We start from the raw sequence: 12862 nt of genomic DNA on the forward strand, positions 1-12862 counted from the left end.
TAATAGAATAGCAGAATTTACTTCATATTACTCTTTAAAAAACCACAAACTGAAAGGACAGCAGATATATCATGCCATTTAAAACGAAGGAAGCCAACTTGGGGACACAGAGGGAAAATCAGTCTCCTTTCCAGGAGTAACTGCAGAGCCTGATGTATGATTCCACCTACAGCTGTAGAGGCAATGGGCACAGCGACACAGACGGTCCCTTAACCAGATGGAGCACCTGGGCCCGGATTCTGATCTTAGCTACAGTAGTGCAAAGCCACCATAACATCAGAGTCGATACAGCTGAGAGAGACAACTACAGTTATCAGTGTAAGGCAGGAAAAAAATTAAAAATTGTTCATGTGAGACCAGCAGCAGACTGAGGAAAGGCTTCAGGCCTCAAATCTGTTAACTCTGGTACTCTGACATGATCTGTTCAGCTTGGAGCAAAATATGAGAGTCACCTCCACAGCTTCTTGCCTAGGAAGGGAGATGGCAATCTGATGATTCTGCTGCAAATAATGCTTCTAGCCATGAACTGAACAAAAAGGGAACAGACAAAAAAACCTAATGAAAAGCTGTTTAGTAAGCACCCTCCCGCTGCTCAATGCGTGACGCCCGCACCTGTGGGGAAAAGCAATACGCTTTTAAGCATTAAGAACTCTCTCATAATGAGCACATACAAGCAGAATAAATTAAGACCATACAGGCAACTATTAATCTAGAATTTCCTAACTTTTGAGTATCTAATTTTGTACCTTGCATAATACCCTCTGCCCTTGGTCCTTTTTGTAAATTACTGTCTTATGGACATTCTTTTGAAGTTTCACTCACAAGTTGAAATGCATAGAGGGATCTTCTTCCTCTTGGACTTCACCCTCCTGCCTACTGCCAGGCCTGGATTTCAGCCCTGGAATCTCCTCTAAATAGCTGTGAGCTCCTCTTGTTCATCTGCTCTACTCCAAAAACTGCCCCACCTACTGCAATAGCAATTGTTTATCCACATACCTGGGACAGTACTCACTCTGAAGTGAAAAAACAGCTCTCCTCTCTCTCCTCTGATCCAAACAGAACCTGCCCACCCACACCCCCGCCAAAAAAAAAACCCAAAACAACACAAAAAAGAAATGTTTCTTGAGATCTGGTGAGGCCGCACCTCAAACACTGGTTCAATTTTGGGCCCCTCACTCCAAAAAGGCCATTGAATGACTCAAGCGTGTCCAGAGAAGGACAACGGAGCTGGTGCAGGGTCTGGAGCACAGGTCTGATGGGGAGCGACTGAGGGAACTGGGGGGGTTTAGTCTGGAGAAGAGGAGGCTGAGGGAAGACCTCATGGCCCTCTACAACTCCCTGAAAGGAGGGTGCAGAGAAGGGGGGGGCCAGGTTCTTCTCCCAAGTAAGAAGCGATAGGACAAGAGGGAATGGCACCAGGGGAGGTTTAGATTGGATATTAGGAAAAATTTCTTCACCAAAAGGGTTGTCAAGCACTGGAACAGGTTGCCGAGGGAAGCGGTTGAGTCACCATCCCTGGAGGTACTTAAAAGACCTGTAGATGTGGTGCTTAGGGATGTGGTTTAGTTGAACTTGGCAGCGTTAGGTTAACAGTTGGACTCGATGATCTTAAACGTCTTTTTCAACCTAAGTGACTCTATGATCTAAGTGGAACTTGTTCCCAGTTTCTCCATTCAATTAAAGACTGGTAGCAAAGCCAAAACCCCAATACATAATCACTTTAAAAAAGGTAATGTGCATGGCATTAATCTGTTTCAACAGGGATAAAAGTCAAGCCTTTCTGCAATCAATAAGCCAAGGATTATCTATTCAGCATGAAAAAAGGAAGAATGAAATTATTTACCTGGATGGATTCCAACAAATTGACCATATTGGAGATGAAGCACCCCCTGTACGCTCTATTTTAACTTTCTCTTCACCATTTTTATTCCTTATGCTGACAATGCCGTTGAACATCCCCAAAGCAAGGTACTGGCCATCATTTGTCCAGCTGATAAAACACACACATACTGAAGAGAAAACTACTAAAAACAAGCAGCAGGAAGGTAGGATGGTACAGCATACTCAAATAGGGTGATAGATTGAAATATACTTCTAAGAGGGAGTTCTGGGAAGTAGCCAGTAATCCTACAGTTTGTTTATGCATCTAAATCCACATTTATGGCAACAGCATGCACTACAGCAAGAACATTTTATAATATATACAGAAATAAAAAAATGTAGAAATAAAAAAAAGATATATCATCTGCTTGCAATACTTCTAGCATGTGCTAAGTAACAGATACATTTTGGGGGATGACAGTGTTGGCAGTAGACCAGACTGTTTTAAAAGCCACATTTAGACACTGATCAGATAAAACTGCATGGTGGGGGACAGAGGAGACGTGGTTTCTGCTCTCGTCTCTGCTGCAGTTAGATGGACTTTACACAGGTTAATGTAACCTTGCTTCAGGTTCCCTGTAACAGTAATATCTCCTTATACTGAAAATACCAACAACACTGGAGATGAACAGCTCTACAAAAAAAAGCATAATTATTTTTACCTCTAACTTCATTTTATTGCTATTGTACAAGATGGCTAAACAGAGGGAGAGAGAAGTTAAAGACACTTGCTCAAGAGCAGAACACACCTCTCTGATACTTTCAGAAGAATTTGGTTATAAACAGCACCAAATAAAAACCAATCGCCTTTGCTATTAGAAAAAGAAGGGAGGTGGGGGAGCTCTTTCTGAGAGGACTACCCAAGAAAGAACAAATCACCTTTGATAAATATTAGTCATATTCCTCCCGAGCATTCCAAGCACTCCTGAGGTATTTTAATGCTGCGAATAGCAAAGCAGCACCCAGTACGCTGTTGCTGAGCGGCACAGTGGGAGCGCCTCTCGCACTGTCAGCTGCTCTCTCTGCATACGCTGAACTACTGCAACTTTTTTGTTAAGCTTGTATAGTATTTTGAATGGTTTGTATTGAAACTAACTTAAATGACACAGGTAATCCTTAGAACTTACCTACAGCAAGTAATCTTACTGCTAGTTTTATGTTTAGAGACTGACTTCTGCTCAGGAGACCACAAGCCTTGATTAAAGCAAACAAAAAGCCAAAGTAAATTACAAGTGAACATTTACCAGTGTTCAGATCAGAAACCAATATTGTCAGAAAACTCAGCTGGGACTTCAGAGGGATCAAAGTCTCATCCACTGCTACAAGGACATTTAAATACATATTATTTATCAGTAAATGGGAAAAGAAATCCACCTAAACAACACAGAGGATATCACTTCAAAAAACCATAGTAATGAAGTAGTACATTTCACCCTGTGGCACCTCACTACACAGTCCTTTCCAACTGAGTTTAAGTGATTTAAATAAGTATTTAATGTTACTTAACTTTAGCTACCTTTATATCTCACCTCTTCTGGATATAAAGAACTGCATCTACCTGTAGTTAGCTTCACTATATAACTTCAATAGAATTTACTGGCTTAATGGAAAAGTTAGAGGAAGCAGACATACCAAAATCACTGGAGGAGCAGGATGCCAACTGATGAGTAAGAGGATTGTATGAAACGCACTGTATAGAGTCATTATGCCTAGAATGAAGTTACAATCATATTTCAATAAATCATTCTTAAATGCCCCCTTTTCTGACTTTCAGCAAGATAGCTGAAAGGTCTACCAGATGCCAGAAATAATTCGATCAGTTTATACTACATCAAATTAATCTGCAATTACTGTAAACTAAATCAGTAATAAACCTTAAAAAAAAAGTCTCTAAGTGGAAAGATTCACTGTATTTCATCAAGATTAGCTAAAAATGTACATAGATGGTGGTTTGTGAAATGATTAAAGGTTATATCCAAATTCTAAACCACGTATGCTTGTGTATGCTCCTACACTAGCTCGTACTTACTAACTAGTAATAAAAGTGCATGCACACTCAGCAACACAATCTGAAGATGTCGCTTAAGAGGTATGACAAACACAAAGCCAGAAGATGGAAATACACCAAAAGTACCAAACCTTATATTTAACTTGGTCTTTGAACCAGAATAATATTAATTTTATTATACAAGATGAGTCATTCTGTTTCACTTTATTTCAACATATAGAGTTTCCCCAGTTCTCTGTCAGCCCTCTAAACTCAGAGATTTATCTAGACCTCCCACCCTCTTTTATGCCTTTAATTGCTTTCCTGCCTCATTCAGATACTTTGACTGTTCTATTCCTCTTCCCTCTCCTACTCCTCCCTGGCATTTTCTCTGACCTTAGTCAACCTTCTTCCAGCTCTAACAGCATGTACTCTGTGACAGCAGAAGTGCATACTCAAAGCCCATTTCTGAGAGGCACAGAACTGAAAGGCACCACTTACGTGTATTTCAGAATTCCTTCTAACTTTGAAGTCCAAATTATCACACTTTTATCAGCCGAGCCAGATGCAAAACGTTTGCCTAGGAATTAAATAGAATTTAAATCCCACACATACAAGAATTGCTTTCACTCCAAATACTCAAATCAAAGAGAGAACAAGAAGTTCTTAAACTTGACACGGCTCAAGTAATGAGGGGCCCAATACTGCAAGTGCCTTGATGTGACTGCGCTTCCCCAACTACCTGGAACTCCCATGACTCTGCTACTCCCCCGGAGCACCAAAGCCCAGCGCATCCTTCCAACCCTCTCAGTCACAGCTGGAGATTTATGTTAACAGTGTCAAGGGAAAAACAGTGCATTTTCACAAGTATCCACTGTAACTTAAACAGTAGTATTTGAGAGGAAGTCCTCCAAGTCCACAGTGAGTCACAGAATGAGAGTCAGAGACAACGAAAGAACTGGAGGCAGAATAAGGTCTGTAGTGAGCGTGGCAATGTGTGAAGGATCAGAAGATCAGGAAGCTTTGGGGTAGAGGGGCCACAGGAATAAAAATCAGGAGCAGGTAGAGTACCAGAAAGAGGGATCTCTGGGGTAAGCCTTCTCCTCCCGTTACCCCACAAACAAATTCAACCATCACTGAAGTAGAAGGGGAGAGGAAGCAGGGACTGCTGTTCTTGAATTAACAGGCAGCCTTACATGTAAAAATACAGTACATCTGCACGTAGCGTTTGTAGAGCCGCTCAAACTCTCCGTTAAAAACCAACCAACCAACCCACCAGCACTCACACATGTTCAGAATACTGCTCCTGAAACAACCCCAACTTCTCTATTGATCAACTGGCAACAAGAGATGGAAGACAGGCACTTTACGAGCCAGACTAACAAAGCCCCCCAAAGTGATATTTACCATCTTTAGCATAAGCCACACAGTACACAGTGTCCTTGTGTCCTTTCAAAGGCTGAATTAAGGTTCCATCAGAAGTATCATATACCTATTTAAACAGGGGGAAAAAACAAACAAAAAAAATACAAGCAAAAAAAGACATTCCTAAAAAATCTTCCGGTGAGGACTAGGATATAAAATTACTGAAGGCCAACAAGATTATACACTTTGTGTTTGCTTTTTTGCATAGCATACAGTCCATGCAAGACAGTTTTAGAGTACAGAAGCAGCTTTCCTTAACAAAAATTCCTTTTCAGAATGAAAGAAGGCTCAGTATTAGAAAATTACATGCACAAAAGAAATCTCCACACAGCTCATTTGGCCAGCTTATTTTACTTCTTTCCCGTCGTTCCCCACATTAGGTGTTTAAACACAGTAAATTACTGGAAAGGACCATCCCCACCTACCCCATTCCGCCAGCACTGTGAGTAACAACGCCTGCGGTCCTGCCGTTCTGAACCACACCTCTGTAGCGGTGCCACCCACCCGCCCCTCCAGTCGTTGCACCTGCCCATCGGCAAGCGGGGCAGGAACCCCGAGAAGCGTGTCCTGAGCTGCTCTTGCTGGTGGGTTAGCAGCAGGCGAGCAGACCCAGGGATCCGCTAAAAGCTTCAACCAAAGCTTCTCAGAAAGCAGGGACATCAGTTTGAGTTTCCTTCCTCTTTTCACAGAGATTCATGTGAAATTTGTAACAATGCAGTATTTGTATACCATGCCATTGTGCTAAGTTTGGATGCAGGTTAATGGATTTCAAACTACTGGGTGAGGTGCAAAAAGATAAGATGATGCAAGTAAATTAAATCTCATTACTTTTGGAAGTAAGAGCTTAAAACTTGATAAGAAACATTAAAAAGCTTCAAAACACTTTACAGTTAGCATGCATTAATATGTATGTAGATATGAGGCTGGACTAGTAGAGATAAGAGGATTTTTGACAGGTTATATTCATAAGTTAATGTGAAAGAAATCATATTTGTACAGCTGTAACTGCAAGAGGAAAGAGGTTTCCCTACCAGCAGTCTATTTCCAGCAGCAATTATCAATTGAGTCCCATCCGGTTTGAATGCAAGATCATAAATACTAAAGAAAAAAACAAGAACAACAAAGCCCCCCAAGAAAAACCCGTATTAGTAAGCAGAAGATAAGTTTCCTTTAACGTCAAGGATGCCACATAACAAAAATCGTTAACCGGGTACTTGAGAGTATATCTGCTCCCTAAGAAAACTCCCCAAACCCGAAGGCCCCTCTGTGAGGGTCTGCCCGTGCTGGCTCCGGGCTGGAGCTCTGGGAGAGGCCCGCAGCGGCAGCCTCGCGGGCAGAACCACTGGCCTTGGGCTAAATGTGAAGTGAAAAAAGCGAAAACCACCCCCAGACAGAGTCTGCGTTCCTAGAGCACCGGTATCCCCCAAGAGGCCGCGGGAACGCAGCCGCTCCTGCCCGCAGCTGGCCAGCCGAGGGGAAGGCCAAGAGAACGGACACCCAGCCCGGGACCCGCGCCAGAACATGAGGCGGTACCGGCGAGCCCAGGGCGGCCCGAATGAGCTGCCCCGGGCCGCCCACCCGGCCGCGGGGAGCCACCGCCGCCGGGCCCGGCACCGCTCCCCGAGGGACCACGGCCGGCCAGCCGGCCTGCTCCCGGCCCGCAGCCCCAGGGCCGCTCACCACTGCTCGGCCTTGTCGCGCCAAGTGAGCGCGGCCCGCATCCCCGGGGCCGGGCCGGGCCACCCCTCACCGTCCCGCCTCAGCACCGCCGCCGAGCCCTTGTTTACCCCCGCCCCGCCGGCGCCACGGGCAACGCGCATGCGCGTGGGGGCCCGCCGGTCCGCCGCCGCGGCAGGGGGCGCCCGCGAGCGGGGCCGGGATGCGCCTGCGCAGGATAAAGGGCGGGAGCGGCGGCGGGGGCGGAGCCACGGGCGTCACGTGATGGAGGAGTCTCTGAAATGGCGGCGCCGGCAGCCGCGGCGGGCGGGTATGGCGGCGGCGCGGGCGCGATGGTGGCGGGCGCGATGGTGGCGGGCGCGATGGTGGCGGGCGCGATGGTGGCGGGCGCGATGGTGGCGGGGGATCAGGGGGGTATGGTCCTCCATGTGGGGGCCCGGCCCCCCGCGCCCTGGAGTCCCCCGCTCGGCGCAGGGCCCTACCCGGGCGATCCTTCCCCGTGCAGCCTCCTGGGCCACAGCCGAGGCGGGCCGGCGGTGGAGCGACCCGGCGCCGCGGCGGAGAGGGGGCTTGCGAGGATACCGACGGCGAGCGGGCCCGGTGCCGTCCCCAGCGGCTGGCAGAGGGTGAGCAGGCAGAGGCGGTCGGGCAGGACGGCGGGGAGGATCGACGTTCACTTTGTGAGGTGAGGCCGGGGCCGGCGGGCGGGTTGCAGGGGGAGCCCTCGGAAATGGGGGGGCCGAGCGCCGGCCGCCTTCGGGCAAATCACCTTTTCTCCTCCCGGTAGTACGAGCGTGCACTTGTGCGGCAGCACCTGTGCACACCCTGCACGGAGCTATGCAGGTGAAGTGTGTAACTTGTGTAGGGTTATCTGTAAGCGCTTCGTGTAAACGTTTTGTGGTCAGGTCACAGAAGCTTGTCTAGGCATCACCCTGTCAACTGTTTTTGTCATTTCTTTTGGTTTTATAAACACGAGAAAAATTTTTAAGTGAAGAGCAAGAAAATGAAGAATTCATCACTAATTTACTTTTCTTTCCTACTGCAGCCCTGAAGGAATTAAGCTAAGATCAAAAAGTGCACTTGTGGAGTATTTGCGGAAAACTGGGGAGACGACGCTAAAAGCAGAAAACTTTGATTTTGCAGCTCCTTATCGGAGGAGTACCTGTTTGAGGGTGAAAAGATACGGCACAAAAGCTGCGGGAACTGTTTTGGAGAATGGGGATTGTCACAGTGAAGTGCAAGACCTCAGTGGACAAAATGGTGTAGAGGGTAGAATTCAAAACATTCAGACTGGAAATGAACACCTGGAAGATGTTGTGCCCATGCTGGAAAGCAAAGATTTGATCATGAAAGGCATAAACCCAGAGGACTGTTTGAAAACCAAAAGGAAGAGGGTGGGCAGAAAAAGTGTTCAGAATAAGAAAACTGAGAAGAGCTCAGAAAAGAGGAATCGAGACAATACCCCAAACAAAAGACAGAGAGGAATATGTAACAAACAGGAAACCGAGTGCGTTCAAAACAAGAAGCTCTGTAGCCAGACAGAGGCGCCTGTCACTGTTAGCCAGGGTGTAGGGGATCAGAACACAGACCCTGTGGATGCAGGAGAAACTCTGCTGAGAACATCCAGGTCCCGGTCAGACACACAGCACAGGTCCGCGAGAGCTCGCTCACAGAGGGTGTTGGAGAGCCTGGCAGAGTGTGTGGAGACAGGTTCTAATGACACACCTTCCGCAGAATCTGAGGAGAAAACCAATGGACTGAAAACGGGGGAAGAGACAGATCGAGGGAATCCAGGTAACCAGGATTTTAAATCTGACACTGAAACGGATGCTGACGTCTTGCAGCCGTGTGACCAGACAAGCTTCACAGGAGTTAAAATGCCGCCAGGTGTACATGTGGTTTTGAGCAGAGTGTGATCTGAATGTTCTGCCAGGGGTTCTCCTAACTCCACAGCCAAAGTGTTCTGTCTCTGGTCAAGCTGCTTTGACAGCTGAATCTGTCCCATTTCTTTATCCAACAGCATTTAACTTAATGCAGATTTATTCACAACTGGAACTTACTCTACTGATCACTAGCTGTATAGTACAATACAATAACATTAAATACCTTCACTGCACTAACTCTTTTAATGTTGTTGCACAGTTGGTCAGCTTGATTCATAAAAAAGGCTAGTTTCAGCTTGTTTCATGTGCTAGAGTGTGTGGACAACATTTCATCCTTGCCTGTAGTTTAAGCCTATTTCCTCAGACTGTGGCAAAGTAACAGTTTATCTTCTGAAGATTTTTTTATAGAGTTGAAATACAGTGGAGTACTGGAGTGAATCTAAAGCACGTTTATGTTCTGTACACCTACCAGAAATCCTTGTATTTCCATTACAACGTAAAGTGGAAATGGTGTATGAAACATGACAGCAAAATACTTGGGTTTTTTCTCTTTAATGCTAAAGTATTATTTCTTTACAGAAGAGTGTATCCCACGAACTCAAGTGGATCGGAGGAAGACAAGTCTGTATTTTTCAAGTAAATACAGTAAAGAAGGTATAATATTCCTTAGGTAAATCTTTTTTTTTATGGGGGAAGGGATAGGATGGGTCAAGATCAACTGATGTTATGGAAAATCTCCTCTGGTTTTAGGCTGGCCATGCATAGGCGGCATCAGAGAGCTCGGCTTACTGCACTCGTGCTGGTCTTGTCCCATTTTAAACCTGGGTGGTTTGTGCCTTGCAGGCAGCTGTTAAAGCCTCGGCAGCTGTGAGTGGTGGGTGAATGGGCTCTGGGGAAGCTCTGCAGAGTGCCGAGGCATTTCCCCTGTCGGGGGCAACCCGCTGCCCTGCGGTGGCTGCTCTGTACCTCCTGGGAGCTGGGGAGGGCTGTCCCCTCAGAAAATGTACGTAACGTGGGACTGGGGGCACGAGCAGGCAGCCTGGACTCTTACTGCAGCCTGTGCCAGGGGACGCACAGTCCCTTGCAGCTCTGTAAAACTTCTGTGGGAGTTGCCATTGCTCCATCCACATATAGTGCCCCCACAAAGGTGAATCTGCTTCAAAAGGTCTTTGTTTTTTTAAATTATTTTCATTTAAATAGGTAAATCCATCCTTTACTGCCCAATAATTTTTCCTGTATTGCCTCTGTGTACAGCTCCCAGCCCACCTAGAAGGAAGGCCTTCAGAAAATGGACTCCTCCACGTTCTCCTTTTAATCTGATCCAAGAAACGCTTTTCCATGATCCATGGAAACTTCTCATTGCAACCATATTTCTCAATAAAACTTCGGGTAAATAGAATAATACAATTTCATGTGGTGGTATAGGGTCAGAACAGCTGCCATTTTTTAATGGCATTAATGAAAGAATAAAGCTATATTAATTTGTGTTGGTGTAAAAAAAAATCTTTAATTTGTAACTCTTGCCTCTGCAAAAGCTCACTTCAAAAAGTGTACATAGATAATAAAAAAATAGAATTACCTGCACAGCCTTCTGTTCACAGTGGTTTCTTTCACTAGGTAAAATGGCAATTCCTGTGCTCTGGGAGTTCCTTAAGAAGTATCCTTCTCCTGAAATAGCCAGGACTGCAGACTGGAAAGAAATGTCAGAGCTGCTGAAACCTCTCGGCCTCTACGAACTCAGAGCAAAAACTATCATCAAGTTCTCGGGTAGGTTTCCCTGGACATGTCTGTGAAGGGTATAAATTATACTAGCAAGACAAAGAGCATTATTATGCTTTATGACTTTTCCTTCTGTTTGGCAAATAATGGTAGTGGTTTGTTTTATGCAGCGTTGGGATATGTGGGTCTTACATATGCAAAGCTGTTGATCCTGTGTCTTAACTGAGAATAAAATAACATACGCATAATGAGTTCTGCGAGAGACCATGGTCTGGGAGACTTCTTTGCGTGGAAAAAGATACAAACACCTGCAGGGCTGATTTTTGTGTTCTGCAGCACTATGATAAGGTGGCTCCGCTCTGGTTTGCATCAGGTGACCTCCTGGAGGCCCTTCCAAGCTGAATTTTTCTATGATTCTGATATTTTCATTCTAAGTACAGAAAATGTTCCTCTGTGGGCTCTGAGGAGAGAGATGTAATTAAATCTCACCCACAGTGATTTGTTTAAAAGGTGTTAAAGATACACCCCATGGGGATTCATCGCCTACTTTCACCAGGAAACAGCTAGAACTTGTGTTTTTCATTTAAAATCTTCCAAAGCGGAGACGTGTTACCGTAGCAGAGGAGCGGGAGTTTGTCTGGGGTTGCTTTCCGCGCCCCGGCTGCCCGCGGGCGGTGAGCTGTGTGACTGTGTTGCAGGTGAGTACCTGAGCAAGCGCTGGAAGTACCCCATCGAGCTGCACGGCATCGGCAAGTACGGGAACGACTCCTACAGAATCTTCTGTGTCAACGAGTGGAAGGAGGTGGGTGGTGCGGCCTCTCTGGCCTTTGGTGTCCCTGGGCTTGTGCCTGTGGGCTCCCTTGGAGTAAAACAAAAGGATAACACTTCAGTCTTCAGTAGGCTGAATTCCCAGGATGTACCTTTTACAAGTCTGAACCTGGAAATCAAGACTTGTGTCACCTTGTTTTGGTTTTTTTCTCTGTGATTTTTTCCACTTTCACTGTGTTCTTATTTCCCTGTGGGGGTGAGACCCTTTTCCCTGCTCTGGTTTAGGATCAGGTTCCCTGTCCCCTGCCAGCCAGATCCCAGCATCCCTCTGTCACTGGTGTTGGTGGGGCCTTGGCCATGGCGGGTGGCAGTGAGGGGCTGTTTTCTCTCCGGATTCCCGGGGTGGGGGGGGGGTGGTTTTGGGGTGACCCCGTGTCCCTTTGATTGCCGTAGGTGGAGCACGGCCTTTCGCTGCTCCCTGCGCGGTACGGAGGGGCCCAGAGCTGTGAGGGGGAAACGCGCCAGGGCAGCGTTGTAGGAGAAGGTGTTTTAATAAACATTAAACGCTTTCACTGTGTTTTAGGTGCAGCCGCAGGATCACAAGTTGAACATGTACCACGCCTGGCTCTGGGAGAACCGCCAGAGGCTGAGCATCGAGTGAGGGAAGGCAGCCCCCCCTGTGCTGGCCCTGCCCTGGGCCTCCACTTGCCCCTGTCTTAATGTAAACTGAAATGGTTAAAATCTCTGTATTTTTTTTTCTTAATAAAGGTGTCCCAGTTGTGGTGGTGTCTGCTCAGGCTGTGGGGGGCAGGGCTTGAGGGGCAGGCCTGAAGGGGTGGGGGTCAGGCTGCCCCCTGGAGCAGGCCACAGCCCTTGGGCCCGGCTCAGCAGGCCTGGAGTGGGGTTGAGCCCTGGGTTGTTGCCTCAAACCTCCTGCCTCAAGGTGCAGCTTCCCTCATCGCTGCTCATGGTGACGGTGAGCAGGCCTGGCCTGCCTGGCTGCGGGCGGCAGCTTAGTTCTGTTCCACTGATGGAAAAACCCTTCTCCAAGCCCAGCTGGACTGCTGAGGCTGCCCTCCTGCCTGCCCTGCAGCTGCCCCAGGTCTCCAGAAATCACCTCTGGTGCAGAAGGTGACCAACAGCAGCTGGAGGCTTGGGTTGGGGAGAGGCAGCAGCTCTGCTCGCAGCTGGGGAGCCTTGTGGATGTAGGAAAACGGCTGATGGGAAAAGCTTCCCTCAGCAGTTGGGAAGGAAGAGTCTGGGGAAGAATGAAGGTGTGTGGAGCGGGCGGGAGGGCTGAGAGCACATCAGCTGCGACCTGCAGCCTGGGCCTGAGTGTCTGTGGTGCTGCTCTGGCCTTGGGACGGCTGCATCTGCTGGGGCCCTGCGGAGCCCTGTGAGTCTGGGTAACGGTGCTCTCAGGGTATTTCCTGCTGTTTTTCAGTGCTCACCACCAGTGAGTGGCCAGCCCTGCAGGGAGGTCGCCCTCCTCCCCTCACCCATGCATCGTGCCCCCCGGCTC

At 47.4% G+C, this 12862-nt stretch overlaps 2 protein-coding genes across 8 annotated transcripts in view; one reads left to right on the plus strand and one right to left on the minus strand.

Moving 5' to 3' along the window:
- Positions 1 to 7090, minus strand: part of IFT122 (intraflagellar transport 122) — a 32599-nt gene extending 25509 nt beyond the window's left edge. For 3 of the 4 annotated variants that reach the window (XR_012624771.1, XM_074836775.1, XM_074836773.1), the window contains exons 1-7: positions 6974 to 7090; positions 6325 to 6391; positions 5276 to 5360; positions 4370 to 4448; positions 3514 to 3590; positions 3009 to 3075; positions 1844 to 1990 (exon numbers count right to left, since the gene is read on the minus strand). Coding sequence is in view for 3 of the 4 variants with exons in the window: in XM_074836775.1 (XP_074692876.1) it covers positions 1844 to 1990; positions 3009 to 3075; positions 3514 to 3590; positions 4370 to 4448; positions 5276 to 5360; positions 6325 to 6391; positions 6974 to 7014 (563 nt within the window). In the remaining variant the exon portion in view is untranslated. Of the gene's footprint in view, positions 1 to 1843; positions 2010 to 3008; positions 3076 to 3513; positions 3591 to 4369; positions 4449 to 5275; positions 5361 to 6324; positions 6392 to 6973 lie in introns of those variants that run through there. The other variant, XM_074836776.1, reaches the window with a different exon arrangement.
- A 117-nt stretch (positions 7091 to 7207) lies between these two features.
- Positions 7208 to 12122, plus strand: MBD4 (methyl-CpG binding domain 4, DNA glycosylase). 4 transcript variants are annotated; one of them, XM_074835972.1, is made up of 8 exons: positions 7208 to 7280; positions 7476 to 7655; positions 8016 to 8764; positions 9433 to 9507; positions 10108 to 10242; positions 10471 to 10620; positions 11271 to 11374; positions 11924 to 12122. In XM_074835972.1, the coding sequence occupies exons 1-8, from the start codon at positions 7252 to 7254 to the stop codon at positions 11999 to 12001; spliced, it is 1500 nt and encodes a 499-aa protein (XP_074692073.1). In that variant the 5' UTR covers positions 7208 to 7251; the 3' UTR covers positions 12002 to 12122. The 4 variants fall into 4 exon arrangements, with proteins under 4 accessions (XP_074692073.1, XP_074692075.1, XP_074692072.1 ...); XM_074835974.1 differs by having other exon boundaries at positions 7476 to 7596; XM_074835971.1 differs by having other exon boundaries at positions 7235 to 7335; positions 7381 to 7655.
- Positions 12123 to 12862: the final 740 nt, after the last annotated feature.

The sequence above is a fragment of the Strix aluco genome, chromosome 11 (genome assembly GCF_031877795.1).
Source record: "Strix aluco isolate bStrAlu1 chromosome 11, bStrAlu1.hap1, whole genome shotgun sequence".
NCBI classification, from domain to species: Eukaryota; Metazoa; Chordata; class Aves; order Strigiformes; family Strigidae; genus Strix; species Strix aluco.

What these genes read in the sequence shown, in the direction of transcription:
- MBD4 (XM_074835971.1), top strand. Translation starts at nt 7,252, where the DNA reads ATGGCGGCGCCGGCAGCCGCGGCGGGCGGGTATGGCGGCGGCGCGGGC. An exon ending in ATCGACGTTCACTTTGTGAG is followed by an intron (nt 7,656 to 8,015) that starts GTGAGGCCGGGG and finishes TTCCTACTGCAG; the next exon opens with CCCTGAAGGAATTAAGCTAA. An exon ending in ATTTCTCAATAAAACTTCGG is followed by an intron (nt 10,243 to 10,470) that starts GTAAATAGAATA and finishes TTCTTTCACTAG; the next exon opens with GTAAAATGGCAATTCCTGTG.